The sequence below is a fragment of the Periophthalmus magnuspinnatus genome, chromosome 22 (genome assembly GCF_009829125.3).
Source record: "Periophthalmus magnuspinnatus isolate fPerMag1 chromosome 22, fPerMag1.2.pri, whole genome shotgun sequence".
NCBI classification, from domain to species: Eukaryota; Metazoa; Chordata; class Actinopteri; order Gobiiformes; family Gobiidae; genus Periophthalmus; species Periophthalmus magnuspinnatus.
This window is the reverse complement of record NC_047147.1, coordinates 13620990-13646199: the sequence shown is the minus strand read 5'-3', so window position 1 is coordinate 13646199 and position 25210 is coordinate 13620990. Positions and strand designations below refer to the sequence as shown.

Here is a 25210-nt window from a genome sequence, read left to right as displayed (position 1 = left end):
TTACTATATGAAATATATCATCCCCGGGTTGAGATTACAATTTAATTGCCCAGTCATACAATGGGCCATCATTATTGCACACTAACATGGTACTGGTGCAAGTTCATGCACCCTCTCTATACAACATTCTACTCTCATCATCAAGAATACTAAACAAAGGCTGTGAACTGTGCAAACTGTATTGAAGTAGCCAGTATATCATATGCAGAAATATAGCTCAAACACTTAAAACGTGTTCATGTACCAGTTAATAAGGAAAGAACTTCCTAGATGTTTAAACACAACTTTTAGCCTGACGATTGTCTTCAATTGTTGCCATGTAGGCCAAAAGGCTGTCACCATGTACAGCTGTTTCTTGTGCATCTTAAAACAGTTTACAACAGCTCTGTAGAGCTGTGTAGAGCTGTTGTAAACTCAATGCACTTAAATACAAGTGCATTGAGAAAGGCTTGAACTAAATAACTTCTTTCATCTAATCCTAAAAAGTGGCTATCAATTCATTCTTCTCTAGACTGGAAGATTTTTATTTAGTTCACTTCTAGTAATTGGTGAGTCCAGGAGCTTATTTTCCATTTTGCATAAATTACCACACTTTGATGACTAGGCTTTTAGACAGTGACAAGATTCAGCACAAGGTGGCTTAAAGACTGTAGTGACATGTCATATATTTCCTTGTCATGTTGTTAATGTTGCATGATGGCTATTCTGGCCTGACAGATGTCCACCTACAATCTCCATATTAATCATAAATAAAAACTAAGATACAGATGGATATATAGCATAGTGACATTTTACACAAAGATTCACTTGGACTAAGATTCTTATGATTGCCACACAGACAATTGCTTGAGCTCCATGCTTACTGCTCTAGCCAAACATTCATCTAGGATACTATATTCTCAAGGCATAATACAACATTTGCTTTTCAGATCTGCAAGAGACAAGTACAAGTTCACCCATTAACCAAATATTCAATAATCCCTGATACCAGCAATAATTAATTCAATTGTGTCATCGGGCAAGACACACAAAACTATTTGTAATGTGAGTTTCACTGTAAGAACATTGGGAGTCGCTGAGACCGTAGGCACAGAATAACGGGCAGGTGTCTGTGAGAATCTACAAAAGCATAAGACTAAATCAAGATCAAACAATAACTAAAACTTAATCAACATAAAGACTACATCAGATCCAGGTCAGGGAAAACTATCACAACCATCTAACACAGAATATAACATTAACATTAACCAAGAACCAAAACTAAGAAATAGTCAGTGGCCAACAATTATATTCCCTGAGAACACCATAAAAATGCTATTTCCTTGTATGAACCACGCATTTTCTTACATAACCAAAAGTGGACAAATGTGTCCTCCGTTATGATGACTCAAGATAAAAGTCATTGTAACACTGAGCACACCTTGATAAATGCAGGAGCCCAGCGGGTGAACAGCAATTTAGCTTCCAAAGAATTGCAATGAATATGGCTGACTATTTTTAGCACCTCTGTGATTATGATGTCTGACTATTTGAACGCACAGCAGCCAGTGCTTTGTCACTCATATTGTGTGCTGTGTGTATGTGCCCTTGATTCAGCAGCAGCGGAGGGAGAGTAGGAGCAGTGCAGAAGCCCGCTTCCAATACAAGTTCACTTCTTATTGTGTCACTCAATTCTTACAAATCTATTTGAGTTGAGACATCAACGCTTTCTTGTTGTCACTGAATCTTAAATGACACAGTGTAGTACATGTGGAGAGGAGAATGCATGAGTTATTCATTATTTCTAATTATTAATCCTTTCTAATCTAGTAGTGTATGACAATCCAGTAAATATGCATTGCTCATTCTAAGTTAAACCAATATCATCTTATTTCATCTTACTCCCCACCCAATAGGCTACTCCAATGTCTAATTAATGATTTACAAGGTAATGTTCTAACTGCATGAATTTAACAACTTCCTTTTTCTGACAAAGCTTACAATTGCTCTAAATGCTTTCTTATTCAGCAGCTTGGAGCGCCACTCTCATTGACAACTGCCAGCCTTGGACTTGCTCACTGGCAGTGAAAATCAGCTAAGCCAATCCACCCCCAGAAACTAGATGCAGAATTGTGAAATCCTGTATGCACAAAAGGGTAAATATAGACTATATTTTCTATGAACTGTCCTTGGCACAATGGATAATAGGATACAATGGAGAAAACCTATGGCTATACTCCACGACCTTATGCAAAATACTCTATATTGCACTTTTAAAACGCGTGATGCAAGTTAATTTAAAAGTTTATCTGAGCAAAATTGGAAATGAGGGCATATTTACCTTTTTCAGAGCTGACATTCTAGTTGGATCCTCCTCCTGCAGCGCCTGTTCACATTCTGAGGTCCCGCGCCAAGTTTGGAGGGTGCAGAGATCCTAACCCAGCTCGGTGCTGATGCTGAGCCATGAGGCGGCTGTTTAGTATTCTCATCTCGCCTCCACTCCACTTTCTTCCACAGTACCACTGGCTGCCTCCATGTGCGCACGCCCCAAGCTGATGTCATTTCAGAGAGATGAGGAGCTCGAGTTCTCCACAGATACACAACACCAAAGTATCTGTGGAAAAAGTAGCATGATCTAAAAGAAGAGGAATGTGCAAGTTAAAGATCAAAACCAAAGGCACGATAAAAAAAAAGTTCATGAGTTGCATTTGGCGTTACATTTTTGATACACAAAATGTGGGACTAAACAGGTTAAATATTACAACTACCTGCTCGTGTAAAAATGCGTATTTTTGACCACCAATTTTTGACCATCGACATAATAAATGCATAAGAAAAAATAACACTCGCTTGTTTGGAGTGTGAAACGGAAATCACGTGATTGGAACTTCCGGTCTTGTCTGCTGGTGAAGTATGCGGATATTTGGAAAATCAAGCGGCAAAAGGACCTGCGTGCTTTTATTTTGCCGTGCTTACCCTACCCTGTTCTCCTTGTCAGCGTTATCTGACTTTTTTTTTAAACTTTTGTATCGATTGCTTGCTTCGGAGCTCCTTGTTGTTAGCCATTTGCTAATATTTTGGTCTGCTTTCACATTCCCATACGTCCCATGTGCTTGTTTGTAGCTTCTCCCAATGGCACTAAGGAAAGAAGGTGAGTGGAGTTTACAGTTTTGTGATGATGCTAGCTTTAGTCAGGATTTTACCGTTCAACTCTTGCTGTGTGACTGATGTAAACAAAAGCGCGTGGTCATCCGTCAAGCTCATTGTCAGTAGGCTGTAAACATGAGTTAAGACACTTTACCTGGGCAATTATAAGAGTGATACATGAACCCTGTTTTATTGTATCTTTCTTTGTATTCCCAGTATTTCAATCTAAAGTTCTCCAGAAGCTCTATCCTGCTGCACCTGCTTTACAAAACTCTGCAGACTCTAGCAGTGCAACACTGTCCAAGAAACCTACAGTCAAAAGATTTACTCCAGGAAACACTAATGCAGGTAAAGTATAAATAGATCAAATAGCCTACATATAATCTAGCCATGTAATTCTTTATTGTCTTCTTTCACCAATTTAGGAAGCACTAGCACTCCTGCCAAGCGCATATATACAGCCCTTCCTCCTCCAGCAGACTACAAGACAGATGCAGAGAAATCTGTCACACACTCTGCGCCTGAAACCCTACAGAATGCTGAAGACCCAGCTGGTGAGTGGTCTCTTTTATTTATGAACTTGCTACACACCATAAAACAATGAAAGGTATATTGACCTGTCTGTATTTTACTGCCTGGGTGGCTTTTTGTTTATGATTCAAAGTAACTGAGTACTACAAAATTGATTTGATCAGTCTAAACTGTACATCATATTTGTATGTTTAAGACCTGCTAATACAAAAGGTTATTTAAATGTGATATAAAACAACAGTGGCCACGTGGCAAAACTTTATTCAGACTTCAAAAATGTGTTACAGAAAAGAGTGATAATGAAAGCAGCAATGAGACAGACCAGGCAAAAGATTCCGAAGAAAAAAAGAGGAGAAGAACGCGAAAAAAGCGGAAAGATCATATGCCCCCCCTGAACCAAACAGCTGTGAATGAAGGAGAGGGGCGAATGCACAAAAATAAAAAGAGGAAGCTGAAGAAGAAAAGGCACAAGGAAAAGCTGCTCTCCATGGGTCTGGTGCCACGAGCCGCCGCTGTCGAGTTCACATACCAGAGAGAGGGACAGAGGCCGGAGGAGGGCAAGGAGGAGGAGCAGCAGGATGGGAGTTGCCAAGTGAACAGACCTGGACAGGACTGCAGAGGAAATCCATAAAATGGAAGGCAACTCTAGAGGTGTGCAGTTGTGTTTTTTTTTACCCTTGTGACTGCTATGTATGTGCAAAGTAGCCTATCAAATACTGTTGTAAAAACATTTATGGAATGCAAAATGTTATTTTGTGTTATGTTATGTAATGTTAACACATATTGAAATGTCATTATTTTAATTTAATCTTATCACTAATACACAATATTTGTCTAAATTGGGTGCTTGTTTTCTGGGTTCATTTGTTGTTGTTTTTTTACAAATTCTCTGGTAAGAAAATATGCACAGTAGGCACATCCCCCATCCACACAATGAACCAAGATTTGGAGGATAGAACTATGCTATGAATAGGAGTTGTGCACAAAATGGATACTTTCACAAGGTTAACACAAGGTGTGGGAAAAAATTTGTAACTGTTAATGTTTTTTTGTTTTGTTTTTTATTCAACCTTTTATGCATCAGGCAATTCTTCTTTGGAAAAGTGGATAGCCCTTTAAGCTTTGGATACTATTGGACGTGAACTTCAACCCCCATCCACCTCTGTCCTGAAACTGCTCCATGCCCTTAGAACAGAATTGGGTCTTGCGACTTTTTCAACAGCCTTACCCTGCCTCTTGGTAAGTCTTAAGGGAGTTGTTGCTAGCACATGCCCTTCATGTTGATCATATTGCGTTTTCCTTGTTGGGACCTGTCTGAGGCCCAGTTGACCTGCCCTGACATGTTAATACTTGCCCCTAATTGTCTATGCTTGCTTCACTGCCTGTGGATACTGTTGATCTTGGATGTTCGCCTGTTAGTACTAGTCATTATCTGCCAACAATTGTAAGAACTTTCCATTTATGTACAGTGCTCTACCCTACATGTGATCTTTTGTCTGAACTGACATGTTGAAGCTTATTTATTCTGCCTTCTACTTACTCAAACCTAAACATCTGATTCCCTGGACACGTTCTACCACTGTGTTTGTTTTGGTGCTGTGGTGTGGGTGGCTGCGTAATAGGATCACTTGGGACTTTGCTGGTTTTCACATGCACTCAAGCAAGGAGCTGGTGAAAGCTAGCGAGTGCCATATTTATGAATGGGTACCAACTGTTGCTCGGCGCTGTGTGTCCTTGTCACCTGGACAACCATAGTAAAATTTTCATTGCCCAAGTAAAGCTTGTCCTACAATACTGATGTTTACAGCTTGGTGCCCATGGTCTTGAAATTTTTTTTCAGCCTTTGCTAAAAAAAAAAAGAAGTAGACTCTGACACTTTGGGTTTAGTTTTTAGTTCTGCTAGGTGATTAAGACAAAGATGTGAGAGGATTCTGGCATTGTTTGCCAGTTCTTCATCTGTTATTCTATACCTCAACTACTTTGTTTCCCACCCTCAGGAACTCCCTTCCAAAACACATTAGAGAAGCCCTGACAACTGTCTTCAAATAACTGCATCATTTTCAGCTACTTCTTATTTTATTTGTGTTTTTGTCTTAAACTGTGGAACATCTTTGAATGTCACTAAAAGCACTATACATGTGTATTATTATCATTAGTGGCTATTGCATTTTAACCAAACTTTGTGATTGTACACATTTGAGACATTCTTCAAAACACAGGAATTGTTGTTTGTTGTTTTTTTTGTCTTTATTCACGATATTTTGTGGTTTGTCTTTCAGATCAAACTGGCCACTTCTCATTAATCCATACTGGATGGTGACCTCTCATTTTCTTCTACAAAGTGTAAGCTTTTCAAAGATGTATATTTATAAAGGACTCTGAACTATTCAAGAAGACACTGAATCAAAAGAATTGTATGACAAATGTTAATTAAATAACAAGCTTTTAAAGCATCCTATTATTGCATTTTACATAAGCATGCATGAACTTTGTGTTTGAGGTAAATCTATAATGATTGTGTTTAGCTGTGGACTTTAGCACCACCCAGGGTGTAGCTGCCCTGCACTTGTAGCTCATTGGATCTATTCTCATTCATTCACATAACGTTGATGCCAAGGAAACGAGTTCAGGAATAGGCCAGGGAATTATCTCAACTGGAAAGGGTCACTCTTGTGACTTTTTCCTGTGGTCAGGCTTTGGACAAGGACACAGTGTGCCCTGTTCACACTGTCCAGTCGTAATAACAGTGTATTTTATATTATGAAAATAGATCTATGCAAAATTGTATAGTCAAATTGGACACTTAAAATTAAAGAGGTCATGCAAGCTATCCTCTCTGGAGATAAATGTTGTTTAGCGGTAACATCCATGAAAGATCAACTTTGAGTCAGAGACTCAAACGAGTAAAGATACTGAAACCTTGAAAAATCTGCTGACAGGTAAAATTACTCTTTTTCTTTATCAGTAGAAAAAACATGAACAAGTTTTCTAAATAGATTGCTTCATAATTTCATAGTTTAAAACAAACGTGTCCAATTATGTTTCCAGTTCTGCCCAGTCTTGCTGTTTTTAGGATAACCTCCAGTGCCAATTGCTTTAATCCCCTTAGACACCACCTGCAGTCAGTGTTATATAAAGACAAATGCAGGCGTTTATAAGGCTGAGCACCGTATCCTGGATCACACGTGGAGCTCAGGCTAAGGATCTCGCTCTCCCTCTCTAGTGGATTTCCTGCCCTGGGAATCCAGGAAGAGGGGTCCAGAAAGAGGAGTCCCCGTGTCCTTAAACCATCACAACAGCATGTTCTTCACACTCCCACGACCCACTCCAGGCTACATCAGACTTCTGCAGGTCAGTAATGTAGATTTTTTTCTTGTACAAACCAAACTTAACCATTCTTAACTTGTACTTTGTTCAGCTGTAAGTTAGCTTTCCAGACCTCAAAATGACATTTAGACTGGAACAGCACATACCGTATAGAATAGAGTATAGTGTAATTAAGTGTAGGATTTACATAAGCAAAAAGACAGCCTTAAGTGTGTCATATAAAAAGATGTGTTCATCTAGAATCAATCAAACTTAACACAACTTAAAGCTTTAAGCTGCAACCAAAAGTTGCATATACATACATATATACAATATGGCTAGATAACAGATAGAAGTTTATTTTAAATATTTCAAAGCTGTTTCTTTTATGACAGAACAGGTTTAAAGCAGAAGCAATAAATCTTTATGTGTCCCTTCAGAATTATATTGGACAGAATGATGAAATGTTAGGAAAGGACCGTATTGTGCACTCCTCTACTGCAAATATGAGACTGCGCCTTTGGTAATTGCAGGGTGCTTTTAGTTTGAGCTCATAAAGCACAATCACCATTTTGTCAGTGTTTTTCACAAACAATGGGTAAATCGAAGCCGGTGACAGTACATTGCGTAGTAAATGGAAATGAGAAGTGGATGAGTGAGCGATGGGAATGGGCCGTTTAACTGCAACACAGCCCCATTAGAAAGTATGATGTTTCTATTATTTGCACATCTTTGGTCTGCATTATTGTCAAGGGCTCACTGAGGAAATGGCCCATATCACAAAGCAGATGAGGTTTTTATTCGACAGAAAAGATGCCTCACCATTTGGTAAATGAGGGGAAATGAGTTTTTAATCTCCTGAGATTTGGTGGCAGCACGGCATGGGTCTGAGGATGGCATCTTGCATTTTGACACATGACTGCATTTGGTCATAGTGTGAAGACTAGGCTTGATTAAATGCTGAACGCCCTTTTTAGATGCACCAAAAATACAGTTACTTCAAAACTTAAAGCTGAAGTACCCAACATTTTTTCTCATAAATTGGAAAGCTCTGTTTTGCTCTCCAGAAATGTTTTGTAAAAGCAAGCCGCCGCACGCTGTCTTTACCTAATAAGAAAAATATTGCAAACTTATCAGAAAGTCTTGCTATTATTTATTTGACGCTTTGGGATGAGAGCTGATTGGCTTTCCAAGGGTGACACTACTGTATAACTTGCAGCAGAAATGTTGACTTTCTCATTCGCATTATCTATCTTCTATACACAGACATACCAAAATGTGGCAGTGACACGTCCAGTTCAGAAGTCTGTCCCAGCGGGCATGGCCATGTTCATGGGGGCCGTGGGGATAGGGGTGTGTGGCTACAGCTCCAGGCAGTTGACCATGAACCACCAGCCCTCGTCCCGTGTGTTGAAATGGGCCGGCAACATGCCCAGCGATCTCAGGGTGCCCACAGCTGGTTATCGAAGCCCACCTCTGGATGTCCCCCGTCGGTCTGGAGCCTACCATGGAATCTCCCCTCCATCTTTTGTGGCTCAGAAAGTCTCAGTGAAATAAGAAAATTAGACTCAGTGTTGAAGTTACCATTATTTCAAACAATTACTTGCATTATCAAAAGTAACACGTAGAGAATGAATATCCCTAATGCATTTTATTAGTAATGAAACTGTAGTTTTAAAAGGTACAGTACATTAGATGTGGCTTTGCTCTAGGTTTTGAGGGTCAGAACGGCCAGTGCACGTATTTACATCAGAAGTTAAAGTTTAAGTCATAATTAAAATTGTAGTAACTGCACAGCCCTACTGTAAACCTGCTAACATAGTAGCTGAGGTCCAGTAACAATGCAGTGTAGCACATTGAAGATTGTAGCTATGCTGGCCCATTGTATGATGTGGCCCATGTGCTCTCTGTCAGTGTGCTATGTGTTTTGTTCACTTCTCAACCTGCATGTAATAAATGTACTGTTCTATGTAGTGATCTAATGTTCTTGTAACTCATGTCGTGTTAATTAAAATAGTTGGTAATGGGCACTGCTGTGTTAATGAATAGTTGAATGATGTAATGATCTTCAGTGAATATGGTGTAAATGAACAAGCATGTTTCATTTGGAGACATTGTGGCTCTTTGAAGGCTGGCACAAAGAGGGACAGGCATTTGGCAGAAGCCCCTTGAATATTGCACAGATGGTTGGCAACTCAAACTTCTATCACCCCCGCCATTTTTGCTTGGGCTCTCTGCCATGTGTAAGTGCTCCGGTCGTCCATTCCTGTTCATGACTTCAATTGATTTTCACAGAGAAGATGCAGGTGCCATCCATAAAAAAGGCTTGGCATTTTTAGGGGCGAAGTCAGAAAAAAGTGTAAAACTAACAGCAGAGAGTACATGAGTGGATTGAGGTTATGAATAAACCACATAATGTTAGAGGTTAATGTAATGAATAAACAACACCAGAAAGGAGTAAAGTTGCTTAATATTACTCCATGTAATTGTTAAACCAAGTAGATGGAAATGCTTAAATTAATCTCACAGAGCATCTTACACCTACTGGCTGTTTGTCTATACAGTATAAACCATTCATTTGAATGTTTGTCTATGAGATGCGAATAATAACTTTGCAGTTAGGCACCTTAGCATTTGTTCCTCCTGAGATATGTCACGGGCCACTAAGGTACAGATACCCTGGTTTACTTTATTAATTTTATAGACACCACAGCCACACCTCAGTGGTGAAGTGTTTATCACTTATCCAAAGTTTAGCACTTCAATCCCAGTTCAGACCATTGTGTCCTCAAGCAAAACATGCCACCCACTAAGGCTCCACTGCACGTTTGAATATAGACCTGGACAAATAAAATGACACCTCACTTCTAAACGGTAAATATGAACTACTGTGTTACCATTTTGAGGCCATATAAAAAAAAATACTCTTGGCATACTCACCTAAGCTATAATTCATGACGAAGGGTATAGAGGAGGCCACTTTTGATTCTGAACTTTGCACCATTTCCTCTGCAGCATATCCACCATTGTACCTGACTGGTGGGGTCCATGCTGCTACAACCAGGCTGTGCATCTGAAGTTATGGTTTTGGCTTGGTGAAATGTTCAGTGCAGATGACAATGTATGCAAAAAAATTTCAACAATTGCTTTACGCTAATTTACAGGCAAATTATGTTACATTTTAATGCAGTAAATGTGACAAAAGGAGCAAGTGGTCTAATGAGAGATGACAACACTTGGGGGAGGAGGTATTGGGATTACCCTCTTAGATTGTTATTTAGTCAGATTAAACCAAAGTCAGAAAGTTCAGTGACTTCAAGGTCAGTCAGAACTTGTAATTCATACTCACTCCAGACCACCCCTGCCTCACTGCCAAAGTGCACCAGCAGCTAGTCCTACATGTGGCAGCCAGGTAAGAATATGTAACACAGAGTTTTGTAGAATACCAGTCGTAAAGATGGCTTGCATTTTATGCCGTTTTGGAAAATATTTTATTCCTAACAAACGCCTGCCTCTGGCTGACTGGCTGTCCGAGGGCATGTCACCAAGACCCTAAAAAGAAGGTTATAATGGTAAAATGATACAAAACACTTAATAAATAATATAAAGACACATAAATTTATACTATACCTTTGTCTTTAAAGTTAGGACAGTGACTCGAATAGTTGGTAGATCTTTGGTGGGAACATATTTCTCAAGAATCTTATCAAAGTCGGGATGTGATGACAGAGAGAGCAGCATGCGTCGACCAAAATACCTTTTGGATTTAAATGTGACTTGTTACTGTGTTATACACAACCAATATTATGAACAGAAAGTGTCAAACCTGGCTTCTTGAGAGGAGTCTTGTGACAGTTTTGACATGGCTAGCAAAATCCTGTGCACCTCTTCACAAGAGCATTGAGATGACTAATGGAGGCAAAAAGATTTACAGTTAATGTACAGGATCAAGTGAGAGAACAAGTTTGATGTACATAAAATGACTGACCCAAGGCCTCCAGTTAGTAAAGCATGAATACTCCGAGTTGGAGTGCAGTGCTGCACCATGCAGTCTAAAGCTGCATCCACATCCTGTCTAATAAAGGCATTGGTCTCTCCAGCTTTGTGCAGTAAGGCTTTAACTGTCCCCTCTAGCTCTTGGTCCATGGCTTTCTGCAGATGACTAAAGAAGTCACGAAGTGTGCACACAGCAGCCCTCGACACACCCGAGCGCAGGTTTTTAACCTGAGACCCATAAAGATGTATTTAAATACAAGGCTTGTGTCATTATTTAAAGCATGCTGCACAAATATATGACCTCTTGAGTGAGTAAAAGGCACACATCATGAAGCCTGCTTTGGAGTGTGTCAGAGTGGTAGTTTGCCAAGCTCCTCAGAAAAGTCCTTCTATCTTCTTCTCCCTTGATTATGAAAAAATATCTTCAGATGGGGGTTGCAGTCAATATCATGCTGTAGAACATATAAATTCTCACCAGTCATCTGAGCTCAGAAGGTTGAAGCTCTGGGTCAGTGCTAGTTCAGGCTTGGAAAGTGGACATAGTTCAGCAGCTTCTGAGAAATTGTTTTTGTGGCCCAGAGAACCAGAGATGGCCTCATCTAAAATGCCATTTGGAGAAAAAATACAAACTGAAAATGCACAAGTCTATATATTTATATTTATATAATGGTTTGTTTATATGTTTATTGATTTTGTTAGTTTTAGTTAGCTATTACTTGGCTTGCCTATTATTGTATGGGTTGCATTTTATCTTACTTTTCTAAATTAATGTTAAGGTATCTTTATTTGACTTCTTTATGACAAGGCAAACGTAGTTGTTTTGAAAGTGTATTGTTAATTGCATAGAATAGAACAGGTGCTTGACATTGAAAATCCACTAACCTGAGCAGTGAGACTGTGAAGCCCGTGTCCTGCCAAGGCTAGCTGTCCGCCTCAGACGGCACACACTTTTGGGGTTTGGGGGCACTGCAGGAGGACTAGGCTGGTGTGAAGGAGTGAAGCCCTTAACGGGGGTCTGGGCTTCTGATGGGCTGACAGGAGTTCTCGGAGAGATGAGGGGCTCATTTGGAAAAATATTAGCTTTGGTAGAGCTCAGGGTGCTGCCATTTAAATGGAGATCTGAAAAAAGGATGGCATGAGCAACAATCTATCTTGTGTATATTTAAGTGCATTTAAGGCCCTTTTGTATGACCTCATGTACAGAGTACATGTCTCAAGAATATTTAGGAAAATGCACAGATCCACATTGAATGTTTCAAGGGCTTGCCTTTGATTATTAATGGTGTATTTTCACCTGTGGGTGAATCTGACAGCATCTGCTGGACACGATGGCGAATCCTTTCTCGTGTCTGCTCTCCATGACTTAGCTCATCAGACACGTTTGTGCGCTGATGCCATATTTTATCCCTGCTTAAAAGTACAGCTCTTACATTTTCTTAAAGAAAAAAACAAACACCTTTTTTATGTTTTCAGGATGAACAGACCAACCACAGCAGAGGCAAGGCTGGAGAGCCCACTTTCACTTGCTGAGCTTGTAAGCATTGGTGGAGTACATGATGGTGAATCTAGACCCAGGTCTAACCTCACAGCTGAATCCAACTAGGATCTCTCTGGTGAGGACTAGTGTCTCTTTTGTTTCTTGAAAACAAATTTCCCATGTCTGTCACAGTGAAGAAATGCTTTACATACGTTTTGATAATATTACACATAAGTTAATATTTGTGATTACTATGAGATAATATCTTACTTGAATCTCATTCCTTCTCGATGACTGGAGCCTTGGAGGTTCTGCTGAGCCTGAATGAAGTAGGGGTCTAGTCAACTAAAAGAACTTCTTGGTTTACCGCCATCAGTTAGTCATCTAAAAAGAGGGTGTGGCAGAAGCTCTCAAAAATATAACATATCTCAATCAGACCCAAACTGCACTCACATGACTACACCTGCACAGGAGTTCATGCAAAAACAAGTATTTATTTAAAAAAGAACTAGGAAACAATGTATTTATATAAAGACATATTAAACTTGCGAAAACATGAGTTTAATTTGCCTTTTTACAGACAAAAACTACCAAACACACTCACTCACTCACTAACTTCTGCCTCTCGTTGTTTATAGTTAATAGATCCTGCTGCAGTCAAATATAGCACAACATATTGAAGGATTTTACTGCAATAATTTATTTGAATGGTCTTAGAATAACGTTAGAATATTTTAGTGTTTTTATTTTGGTAGTCACGTGGGAACTGTTGTTATTTTATTTGGTTCCGCTCGACCACTTGATAGAGACACACGCCTGGTTTAACAGCATAAAAGTGCATTGATTATAGTGGGTAGCCTGCCCCCCAGCGGTGGCATGCTGAACTGCAGTCACACTCTGCCCTCCAGTGGACATATCTCAGTGGACACATCTCAGTGGACACATCCCAGTGGATCTCTGCTGGCGCTGATGGTCATCGTGTGCGTTGTTGTGATCTCAGAAATTGGGATTAATTTCGGACATATTTTTCCAGAAAAGACTTCAAAGAGCACATCAAAGTTTCTTCTAGTAGCACCAGATTTGGGAAATGCATAAAAGTGAGTTTCTCAGAAGCAGCGGAGGAACACAGCGGCAGTGCGGAGGCTGAACGCGGGACTCCAGACAGGCTGGAGCTGTGAAGTGGATCAGAGTGGACCACAGGAGTGGAGGTTTGCTTTAAGATTTCAAAGTAACGAAAGTTGTTATAATTGTCGACATTAAAGCCCAGCGCACGATGCACAAACGACCTGTGGAATGAAGCGCGTGATGTCCCTGCGAGCTGAAGTAACAGACTTTATTTGGGCTTGTGAAGCCAATGATTGATTTATTCCATCATTGGTTACACTGTTCCGTTATCGGCCTCACGTCAGTGGATCACTTTGATGACTGACTGACATGTTATCCAGGGATTTCTCATTGTTTTCCATGATTGTGAGCCGAGCATAGAGCTATTGTTTTGCACGTGTGCTCAAAGTGTCCCGCGCCTTTATACACACCCTCGCTTATGGCGTTAATGAAATAAACTGTCGCTGTGAAAGATATTTTTGTGTCACTGTGCTAGGGAAGACTTTAATCATTGTTCCTGGCCATGACTGTGTGCAGGTCATCTACACTGAACAGTGTACTTTGGCTCGAGAGAAAAAAGCGAGCACCTGCTGGGAGCTTTAGTGCTGTGCTTCTGTTCTAGCAACAGAATGGGCAACCTTTCCTCCAAAGATGGCAACCATGGATCCACAGGTATGTATAATCAAGTCAACATATTGTTTTTAAATTTCCTTGATATTGCCTAGATGGGCGTACTTTGCCTGAAGAGACTGCCTGTGTGTAATATTCATAGGTTTTATCATTTGGCTTTTACTGAGTAGTTTATACCATATAACTGCAGAACAAAGAAAATCTCTTGATGATCTTAAGAATGAGGAACTCCTTGTGTGTCTTGGCTGCCCTCCGGCCTCTAACTGTGGTCATTCTCCTCTGGTCCCCATTTGATTTGATTTGGTTCTTGTTCTGTCTGGACCAGCTGCGATGACTGCGCAGAATTCTCCTGCTCCACACAAGAGCACAGGATTTACTCATAGGAATTTTAATACTGACTGGCACGCTCACACACACACACACACCCACACACACACACACGCATATTTTTGAAATGCCCACACACATTGCCTAGTCATTTGTCAGTTTGCTGTCCCCCCTGCAGTATAAGCTTGAGCAAGCGCACAGGACTGGAATGAAGAAATTAAATGCTAGAGTGACCCAGACACATTAAGAAAGTTGTTTCTTAGTTTTATTGTGATGTGACCTCAAATGACTTTCTTACATCATAAATAAAAGGTTTTTGCCCAAATAAGGTAAAAACAAAAGTAAAGGAAGAGAAGGAGAAGCAAGTAAGGGCATGAGTTATTGTTCATGGGCTGTGACAAGCAACAAGGTCGGGAGAGAAAAGAAAGAGAAAATTGTTATGTTTGGGAAATATTTGAGGGCTCTTGCTGGAAAATGTCCTAGTTAAGCAAATCAATTGTTCTTGGTTTACGTGGTCCTCAATTTGAATGGAAGCAAAATGGTGAAAGAATGGCTGAAAATAGCAATATTGCCCTAGGATCTGTAGAAAAAATGTTAAACGTGCATTATGCAACTTCTATGGTGATGTTATGGGTTTGCCTGGAATCTTCCACAGTATGGCATTAAACATAATAACTTTATAGAGACAAGAAGAGAGCAGGCCCTTTATTACAAATGTTGCATAGTACATAGTACATTTTATATTACTCCTAATAAAATTCAATCTTTTAGCATCTCGTGATCACCATTCTCTACAGTAGTGTAAATATTTCAAATCAATTCCCCTAATTTCACAGTGTAATTCCATTTTCTTGTATGGACATATCCTAATCTGTCTTTTTTTTTTTTTTTTTTTTTTTTTTTTTTTTTAAAAACGGCAGGTCCTCCCACAGAGAGCTTCCACACTCCTCCTGGTTCACCTCAAGGAGAAGACCCATCTCCGAAATCCAGTGCTCCATCTTCACCCACCTCTACTAGTCCACATTCATCTCTACTGACCCCACTTTTCCAGACACACAGCGGGAAAAAGACCCACTCAGCAGCACTCTCATCTTCTGCCAGCTCTCCTCCTCCGCCACCACCTGAACGGAAGCCTAACTCCCCTGTTCAATACAATACCTCAAATGCATTTCACCGCAAGTCAGGAAGTAATGCTGGAAGCAAGGGACAAATTACTTTAAGTAGGAATGGCACTCCACAGACTTCTACCCCAAAAACTCCACTCCCACAGGGTGATAGTGGGGATCACGGACCAACCAAAAGCCCCTCATCTCCCGTGGAAACTGACTTTCCGGAGAAGGCCTGGAAGGAGAGGGACAGTGGGGTGAGCCAGTCCCCACAGCAGGTTACAGAAATTGGGGACAGACAAGAGGATGACTTGTGGGTGCTTCTGGAAGAGTGTAGGACAACACTGGGTTTGGCTACTGATCAGGATGGAGCCATAAGCGCAAAAGGTAAAATTAACTTCTATCCATTTTTAATGTGGAAATCTTGTAAACTGTGTGGCCAGGTTAGATGAGATATTTAGTGAATTAAAGCTGGGGGTACAGGATTTTCACACTGAGGAAGTAGGTATTTAAATCTCTGTCAAACCCTTTGACACATGATTAATATCCACATGCATTCATTTTTGGGTGTGTGCACAGCTATAGAACAGGTAAAGGCTTTCAAAGGGGTGCAAAGTCTATACTGCTTCATTAAGAGTCGTTATTTATCCCATCTCAAATGAGGCTGCAAACCTTTATAAATGAGGTTACAATGCATGCTTTTCCACCCTTGTAAACCCAGGCCTGCGGCGAAGAGGAACTGAGGTGGACTGCTCAAGCACAGCCAATCAGAGCTCTGCTTTCAGTTCTTACTTCTGGATTGATAAGAAAACAAAAATATTTAATTATTTGTTACAGTTATGTCATAAAGTGCTGCTTTTACAATATGCTGTTTCATTTATTTACTAAAAAAAAGTGTTTGTTTAACCCAGCTTAATACTAGTTTTTATGTCATGCTTATTGTTGTTCAGAGGTGGAAGTATTTTTTTATTCACTTTGGTATTTTCTTTCTACAGAGGCACTACGGCATCTACTGTCAGAAGTGAAAAGCTTGAAGCAGTCTCTGCAGGTAATAATGACATGAGAGAGAAATTGTTGCTTTTAGAATCACCATTACAGGGCGTGTGCCTTTCCTTAAATGCAATTGCTACAAACATAATGTTACACATTTAAAGGGAAAAAAAATGAAGCACTTCCCTGTATAAATATAGGTCTGTAAACAGGAAAGCCACTACGAGTCAGCATAGAGCAGGCAACCTTTCATCCAGGAGATAAGACACTTCTGCTTGTTCGGCTTGTCACAATAGGCCTGAGCTGGACCTCCTGGGAGAAGCATTTCTTTTAAATTGAGGTCTTCCTGTCAAGAAACTGGCTTAGAATCATAAGTTTGAAGAGCATACCCCTGGAATCCTCAAACATAAAGATGATGATCTAGTTTAGGGATTATTTTGTACACATCCTAAGTTTGATGTGAGGGAAAAAAGTGAAAGAAAAGAAACACACACACATTTGTACAGAACTAATTTTGTTGTGGAAGCTAGTTGATCTTAGCAAATTTTCAAAGTGAGACTATTATGCTCTTGTACTACACATGCTCAGTTCTACAGGCATCTGTCGCTCCAATGAGAAAGGTGATATTCTGTAGTAATTTCCTGTAAGTCGTTCGCTCCAATTCCTGACCCTCCCTTATGAGGATTGTAGCTGGAGGCTCCCAGTTTCTTCAGATCTGGAGATAACAACAGATGGGATACAACTATTATTTGTGTTTTTACTTTCATTTGGATCCTTCTAATACGCATCTTATTTCACATCTTATTGTAAACTCCTGGTACCCTTTCTCCCCCCCACATTGGCCCGAAAATTTTAAGCTTAGCTCAAAGCAGCCAACCCTCTGAGTGAGTGCGGTTGAGCAATAATGGCTCACCATGTATATGAATACTAGAGCAATTTGACTCTGTGTTTATATGGGCCCTCAATAGAGCAATATAAGCTAGTAAAGCCCCAACTTTATGAACTATCCCAGTCTGCTGTGCTGGGAGTCTATTTTGTGGAGGGAACCACCAAGGAGGGGCGTTGTTTGTTGTGGACAAAGTCTTTGGCAAAATCAAAGTTGTTGGTGACTGTCTGGCTGTGTTATTGTATGATCGGCTCACGTGAGACTCCTCGTGCACAGAATGATACAGCTGATGTTTTTTTTTCTAAGAAGCTTCATTCTTTCCCCCACTGTGCCTCTGCCTTGTCTTCATTCTTTCTCTTTCACAGAACTGACCTCTCCCCAACACAATAGCTCCAACAATTGCCCAACAACGGCCATTGGAACTTTTTCTCCTAGCCTAGTCAAGTCTGTAAAACGTCTTTGTTGTTGTTTGTTCTTTTTCTACCACTGCATCCAAATGTTTGCTTGATTTCTGTCCAATTGGCCTTTTTGTGTTGTATTTGTATTTAGATATTCTCTAAGTCATACAATGGTATTTGTCTTCATTTATTCAGACTTGGAAAGAACTCAACCTGATAAGTGTTTCTAACTACAATTTGTAGGGGTTTAAATTGTGTCAACACTAATTTTCAGTAATTGTATCTTAAAGTCAACAGTTCTCAGCATTTACCACACACACTCATTTGCATGTCTTGATGGCATTTTTCATCACAAATAATCAGTTCAACATTTAAGATACTGAATTGGGCCTCACTTGCACTAAATTTAGCACAGGCTTGCATACCTCTTCGACTTTCACTTAAAAATGTTTGCGTTTGCCAGCAGCCTATATGGTCTTTAGTTTGGCTTACACACTAACAATGAAAATGTCCCTCTCAAGGCTGCACACACTGAATAGCCTGTGTGTCAATGTGTAAGCGAGAATGAAGGGTTATAATTGGTTCACTATTGGAGCTTGAGTCAATATAAAGCCCTATTTTAGCCTTGGTTCCATGTGGATGGTGCGGCTAAATTCCAGGAATCTTCAGGTTGCTTGTTACAGTGGCGCACTACAGCAGAGGGTATTGTATCTCGGGGCCAAGAGGGAAGACTTGGAACGCTTGACTGAGTGTTTGCTCCTAATTTGTTATATGTAAATCACACAGAACAGTGGTTTTCAAGCTGTGGTGCAGGTGTAGGCGCTGATGGTACACAAGCTCCCTTTGGTGGTACTTGTGGGTCTTTTCCATTTTGGTTTTATGTCCTGTTTTAGTCTCCTTGTCCTTGTGTTGTCATGGTTTAGTCACAGTTTAACACAAAATGTTAGCATAATTTAAAACAGATTATAGATGTTGGTCTCTTCAGCACCAACATTAGCTAAACATACTGGTTCCACATAAGAAGTTTATTTGTTTGTACACGAAGTAATTCAAAGTGCTTTATAGAATCAGTATTAGTTATAATCACTGATTTAGTTTTAAGCCAGATGCCCTTTCTCGTACAACCCGCCATATTCATCTGGAGTTAACACAAAGAGAACACTGGGTGGAGGCTGAATTACTTATTAGAAGTGAAGTCATTTTTCTTTAGCCTCAGTGGTATCTGATGAGAGTGCACAAGAGAGGCATTTCGAAGAAGAGTTAAAATCTATGACACAATTTGGATGCTACTCCAAGTATGTTCAATAAAGTGTGGGTGTGGGGGTGGTTCAGGGACAGATGTTTGGACAATGCTTCCCAGTTTTCCAGTTTGTCTTGACGTTTTTCCTGGAATTGTTGGAAAATTGCATATGTTTCAACGCCCAGAGCATGCATCTTAATGTATATGTGCAAGTGGGCTGGCAGGATCCCACATCTGGTCATGCAGCGGTGCACTGGGTCAACTCTGGTGGGATGGCCTGTGTGTGTGTCTCAGTACTGACAGCTCACACCCTTATCTCAATGTGACCAGAGGAGCCGTTTCCTGTTTCCTTTAGCAGATAGTGTCCACACTCAATTCAAGGCTATAGTTACTTACTGTAGACCCACTGTATATGAATGGGGCATCTTTAAATAGCTTACATGATTTCAGATATCTTAATAGGTTTTACTGCTTTCACACAGAGGAGACAAGATCAATAATGTCTATAGAGAATATTATGAATGTTGGTTTGAAGATGGGCAAAATTTGTCAATATTGAAATAAATTATAAAAAACACTGCAAATGATGATTTTAAACTTCTAAATTAAGGTATATCTCTGCACTTTTATGTGTATTTCACATTTGTCTGACGCTTAAACTTCAACATATACATTTAAAAACATGTTTTAACACATTTCTGGTAGATGGACATATCATCTGGAAATGTGTTTTCTGCATTTGACCCATCCTTTAATGCTGCTGCAGGGGCAACCTCTCAGGAGCAGTGGGCGTTCTCAAAGCAGAGCACAGCACATCTCTAGATTTATTTAAGCTTGGTCAAGATAACTGAGGATTACATAGCTTTAGGATTATCTTATTGTTGCATGTTTTAGGTTGAGAATCAGAGAGAGAAGGCTGCGCTGTCACTATACAAACATTTCTTGCATATTTGTGAAACTGTTTAATCCAGTCCTGACGTGTGTGTGTGTGTGTGTGTGTATGTGACAGATTATGCCAGCAAATGCCCTCCAGACAGTGGGCAAGACTTAACAATGTGGTTTAGCAGTGAGGTACAAGAACAAGGAGGTGTTTAAGGAGAAGAAAGGGGAACTTGATCTCTGTGTCTGTATGTGTATGCAGCGTAATTGGGTCCAGCTGTGGTCTTAAGTCACCGCTGGTCAGATGAGGGAGCGTCTTGGCTCAGATATCACGCCTCCTCCTCATGTCCCATAACCATTCTTCATCTAATTACAATTCAGCCCTGCTCTGCACTCCCATAGCTCTCATATCTGGTTAGTTTGCATCATATTCATCTTTCAGGCACTTTTGTCTTTTTTTAAGCCTTTTTTCATGATAAAACTTTCTTAGATGATACAATTAGTTGCTTCTAAGTTTTGTCATTTCTGATTAGTCTTTTTGAAGTCTGTCTAAATCTACAATGTAGTGTTTGGACATGTTGGAGTCTGAAGTTAAACTATTGAGCAAAGAACAAGAGAAACAGTTATTATGATGTTGCCAAAACGAAGTGGGATAGTTTGTCTTGTTCACTCTGACATATTTTTTTATGGATGGCTTGGCCTGGTGTAAGGGATATGCTTGATGTGTGTATGTACTATGTATAAAGTACTTTGTGCATAACCACTTGGGTCAACTATTCATTTTTTGCTGAAACTTGTTTTCAAGCTTTAATTTATTGTTGTGACAAAGCTTTGCCAGTAACTTCTCTTTAGATTAGGCCATTTCAGATTATTGTAAGGCTTTTATAGTCATTTCTTGCTTCCCAATAGCCATCTTGACTGGTCATTTCCTTGACTAGAATTCATCTCAAATGTTTGTATTGTTGTTCACACCATTTTGTGCTGTTCTGTATGTCCAGACTGAGCGTGGAGAGTGGTTGCAGTTCCAGGCTGACCTCCAGGTTGCGGTGTCTGTGGCAGATCGGTTGCGTGCGGAGGCAGAGGAGGAGCTGACGGCTCTCCGGACAGCTCACAAGGACATGGAGCGGGAACTCACCGCAGCTCAACAGCGGCAGAAAGATGCAGATCTGCAGCTGTTGACACTAAGAGGGGAGCTGCAGGAGAGCAGGCAAAGGCTAGCAGGAATGACGCCTACAGCAGATTCCAATGATCACAATGTAGATAAAATCAATGCTAATAAGTGTGTTAATAAAGAGGAGACTCCAAGGGGCAGGGACAGGGCCACACACAGGCTGGGAGGTGAACGCAGAGACACTGGAAACGGCAATGAAAACTCCAAACGTGAGGAAGGGCCAAGGACAGATGTGACCAAGAGGTACCTGAAAAATGTGACCAATGAGGACCGAATTGTAGAGGATGTCCTCAGTGAGACCAGGAGGCCCTTAACCACAGAAAGGTCAAGGTTTGTATTAATAGTCATATACTCACCTGCATTTTAGTTTTAGATTTTTGTTTAAGAAGGTTATACAGTGCCATCCAAGCAGTTCTGTGAACTTGCCATCCTACAATTACCACCATTATCTTTGCATTGTTAACAGAATTTTTCTTTTCAAAAATAAAAATACACTTGAAAGACAGAAAATACAGTTTTTATACTGGATACAGTATTCTGCATGTTAGTTGCCCACTGAAAACACTGTTTTGACTGCAGGCAGCACAGTGTGGGTGTTTGTAGGCACTGTATAGAACACATTCATTTGAATAGAGTAGGCGGAGCTTCAGAAGTGGAACAAAAGATTTGTTTGTTTGGCATAAGCTCAAATATATTTGACTGGAAAGAACCATTATGCTTCTAGTTTTTTTGTTAGGTTTTTGGTTGTTTATTAACCAAAAACATCTAAAAAGTCAGTTCTTGATGGAGCCAAATAGTTTTATAAAATTAAAGTGAGTTTAATGATTTAGACTCGCATTGCTGCTGATTTGTGCATAATTATGTAACTTTCTCCCTTTTGTAGGAGCTTGTCCAGATTACCCGCATCAGCAGAGTTCTCTACTACTCAGAATAGAAATTCTCAATCAAATACTATCGCATCATCTGGGTCTACAAACAAGGTGATTTGTATGCCTTTTTCTTAAAACATGTTCGGCTAAGCTTTTAATAATGTGTTTTGTTATTAGAACCTGGTGCAGCTAAGAGGCAGGAGAACTTTGGACTGGCAAGACAACAAAAGCTTAGATAAAGGTCAGTGTAGTTTGCTGACAGTACCTTTTTTATTATTATTTTTTGTTTTGTATCCAGTGAAGTATTTCAAAATGTAGTCCACAGTAATTATCTTGATATTAATAATGTGTCTTTATTGATTTTCAGGAAAGCGTGAGGAATCTTTAAATAAGTACAACTCTGCCCTTGCTGATCTGCCTCCTACTAAGTGAGTACACTTCTGTGTTTAATAGAAGCTTTTTGTTTTTGTTGTTACTTCTTTTTTGTAAAACATTGTTAGACACCAATTTATTGTTGATGACCAAGCTTTGTATACAAGACAGAATGCCAGAATAAATGTTGCTTATATTTGTACAGTTTCTTTTCATAACAAAGCTACAACTCAAGCAGTATGAGTGTGTCTTTGTACATGGGTTGACAGGTCACAGGATGGCTTCAATCTGCTTCTACGTCGCCATGGAGGCTCCAAAAGGAACTCACTGCTTCGCTGGTGCCAAAATCGAACTCAAGGCTATAAGGTTCACCACACACACCACTGGCCTTAGTTAATGCATATAATATATAAAGGCCTTTAGAATCTAAAGGGCACATGTGACAACTTCACAAGAGAGGTAATAAAGGTGCATATTTTATCTTGAAGGCTTTAACACACATAAGTAAACATGAACATACTGAATAAATGAAGTATTTCTTTTGCTAGCATATCTTGTTTCTATTTTGATATTTTTATGTCCTTTTTATATCTTACCACTGAAGTTTGATTTATTTATTTTTATATGTATGTTTATACACATACACACATACACATAAACATGTGTGTCAAATTTGGGGCAATATAAATTGAATTAATTTATTTCAGAGCTTGCAGCTATTTTCTGTGTTTCTCATAATACACTGTTAAATACTGCTCCCCTTGTCCAGGTGCCAAATATTAATCCTTCCTTTGTGCTCCTTACTTTTATTCAGAATATTGACATTACCAACTTCAGCAGCAGCTGGGCCGATGGTCTGGCCTTCTGTGCCATCTACCACACATACCTCCCCTCACACATTCCCTACAACAGCCTCAATCCAGAGAATAAGGTATGTGCTGCTGCTGCCTGTGCAATGGCAGGGCCACAATGATTTATTGTGTTCAGCGATTGATTGTACGGTTGCTTTCTTAGAGGGAAAACCTCAGCCTGGCATTCAAAACAGGAGAGAGTGTGGGGATAGAGCCCACTTTGGTAAGCCTCTGGGCCCTTTTTATATTGGACATTTTCACATAGTTTCAGTAAATATAGGTTGGTGATATATTTGTTTCTGTGCTGCAGACTTTGGAAGAGATGCTCCGAGTGGGTGGTCCGGACTGGCAGAGGGTCCTGAGCTATGTGGAGAGTGTGTACCGACACTTTGAAATGTGATGGAGGTACTCTCCTAAGGACTTGTAATGTGGAATGATCAAAGGAAACACATTTAGGACTGTGTGGCCTGTTTAGGATTACTTGGATAAAAGGAGACATTTTGCCTTTCTCAATACACAGTGAATGTTACCCCAGTGTTGTCTGTACACAAATTGGATATTTTCTTGAAATTAATGTAAAAAATATTATTTTTTTGCTCAAAAATCTAATCACATTCAAGTTATCATTTCCACATTTTCTTGTGTGCCATGCACATTTGAAAGATCATATTAACATAAAATGACATTTTGCATTTTGTTGCAAAGCATAATGTGTAGCTTTCATAAAGTTTCAAAATACTAAATGTGCTAAAGTGCCTTTACCAGCAGCCATTTGATTTTGTGTTGGTTGCAGTAATCGTCTTCACACTGACACCTCACTGACAGAAAGTACTGTATCCCACCATGCCTTTCATCAATTCAGTTTCAGTTTTTCCTTTCATGTACTAGATATGTTTCAAACTTTAACCCCTGTTTTTCACTCCCATCCTGTAAATATGCACTTATGTCAGCACTTTGTTGTAGAATGTATTAATAATAATGTTGCAATCTGCTGTAGTGGGCATTTAGAAGCAGTGCAAAGACTCTAAAAGAAAACAATTTTACATAGTAACAGTCACACAGACATAAATGAAACTAGTGAAGTGCCTGAATTATGTTTTTGTGAATACTATATACCACTGGTTTGACATTGCACACATTGAAAGCTTTGGAGCCAATGCAAATGCCTGACTTTGAGGGCTTGTACGTTTCATTTGAACATCTCTTGTTACATGAGCATCATCACAGATGCAAATCAATTCCAGTATGTCAGTACTAACACATGCCAAAATAAGTGTGAATTTTTTACTGTATATTTTATGTAACTATTGAAAAAAATACCAAAGTAATAAAATAATAAAGTTAAAACCATGTAGTTCTAGGATATTTTTTTCTCTCATTTGTAAAGCTTTGACTCTGCTGCCATCTGCTGTCTCGAAGGAGCATGCTTCATATATTTTCACAGCAGGTTGGGTTGTCAAAAATCAATACCAAAGCTAGTATCTAAATTAGATACCCATTTGTACAGTTGTCTATATATCTGTATATGTGTGCATGTGTGTATATATGTGTGTATATATATAATATATATATATATATATATATATATAATCGGTGTGTGTATATATATATATATATATATATATATACACACATACCGATTATATATATATATATAATCGGTATGTATATATATATATAATCGATATAGATATATATATATATCGGTGTGTGTATATATATATATATATATATATATATACATACCGATTATATATATATATATACATATACCGATTATATATATATATATATATATATATATATCGGTGTGTATATATATATATATATATACCGATTATATATATATATATATATATATATATATATACACACACATACCGATTATATATATATATAATCGGTATGTATATATATATATATATATAATCGGTATATGTATATATATATA

At 39.3% G+C, this 25210-nt stretch overlaps 4 protein-coding genes and 1 long non-coding RNA gene across 5 annotated transcripts in view; 3 read left to right on the top strand and 2 right to left on the bottom strand.

Moving 5' to 3' along the window:
• The window catches only part of dlgap2a (discs, large (Drosophila) homolog-associated protein 2a), a 130318-nt gene extending 127937 nt beyond the window's left edge, over positions 1–2381 (bottom strand). Inside the window, exon 1 of the mRNA XM_055230977.1 lies at positions 2321–2381. Within this exon, the coding sequence (XP_055086952.1) occupies positions 2321–2338 (18 nt within the window). The 5' untranslated portion in view covers positions 2339–2381. The remainder of the gene's footprint in view (positions 1–2320) is intronic.
• A 510-nt stretch (positions 2382–2891) lies between these two features.
• Positions 2892–6762, top strand: LOC117390742 (aspartic and glutamic acid-rich protein). The gene is made up of 7 exons (XM_033988544.2): positions 2892–3130; positions 3343–3474; positions 3552–3680; positions 3945–4308; positions 4742–4896; positions 5937–6000; positions 6706–6762. Exons 1-4 carry the CDS (start codon positions 3112–3114, stop codon positions 4286–4288), a joined length of 624 nt encoding a protein of 207 aa, XP_033844435.1. The 5' UTR covers positions 2892–3111; the 3' UTR covers positions 4289–4308; positions 4742–4896; positions 5937–6000; positions 6706–6762.
• Positions 6763–6819: 57 nt separating this feature from the next.
• Positions 6820–8987, top strand: zgc:193593 (uncharacterized protein LOC564090 homolog). The gene is made up of 2 exons (XM_055231069.1): positions 6820–7008; positions 8230–8987. The coding sequence occupies exons 1-2, from the start codon at positions 6958–6960 to the stop codon at positions 8518–8520; spliced, it is 342 nt and encodes a 113-aa protein (XP_055087044.1). The 5' UTR covers positions 6820–6957; the 3' UTR covers positions 8521–8987.
• Positions 8988–10469: 1482 nt separating this feature from the next.
• Positions 10470–10830, bottom strand: LOC117390581 (uncharacterized). The gene is made up of 3 exons (XR_004542957.2): positions 10790–10830; positions 10594–10720; positions 10470–10515 (listed from the first exon to the last, which is right to left on the bottom strand). It is a non-coding gene; the product is annotated as an uncharacterized LOC117390581 (long non-coding RNA).
• A 2468-nt stretch (positions 10831–13298) lies between these two features.
• Positions 13299–24612, top strand: si:ch211-195o20.7 (cytospin-A). Its single transcript, XM_033988779.2, has 12 exons — positions 13299–13644; positions 14078–14212; positions 15418–15990; positions 16599–16651; positions 20995–21497; positions 22051–22147; positions 22214–22277; positions 22404–22464; positions 22678–22774; positions 23223–23339; positions 23423–23482; positions 23570–24612. The coding sequence occupies exons 2-12, from the start codon at positions 14170–14172 to the stop codon at positions 23657–23659; spliced, it is 1758 nt and encodes a 585-aa protein (XP_033844670.1). The 5' UTR covers positions 13299–13644; positions 14078–14169; the 3' UTR covers positions 23660–24612.
• Positions 24613–25210: the final 598 nt, after the last annotated feature.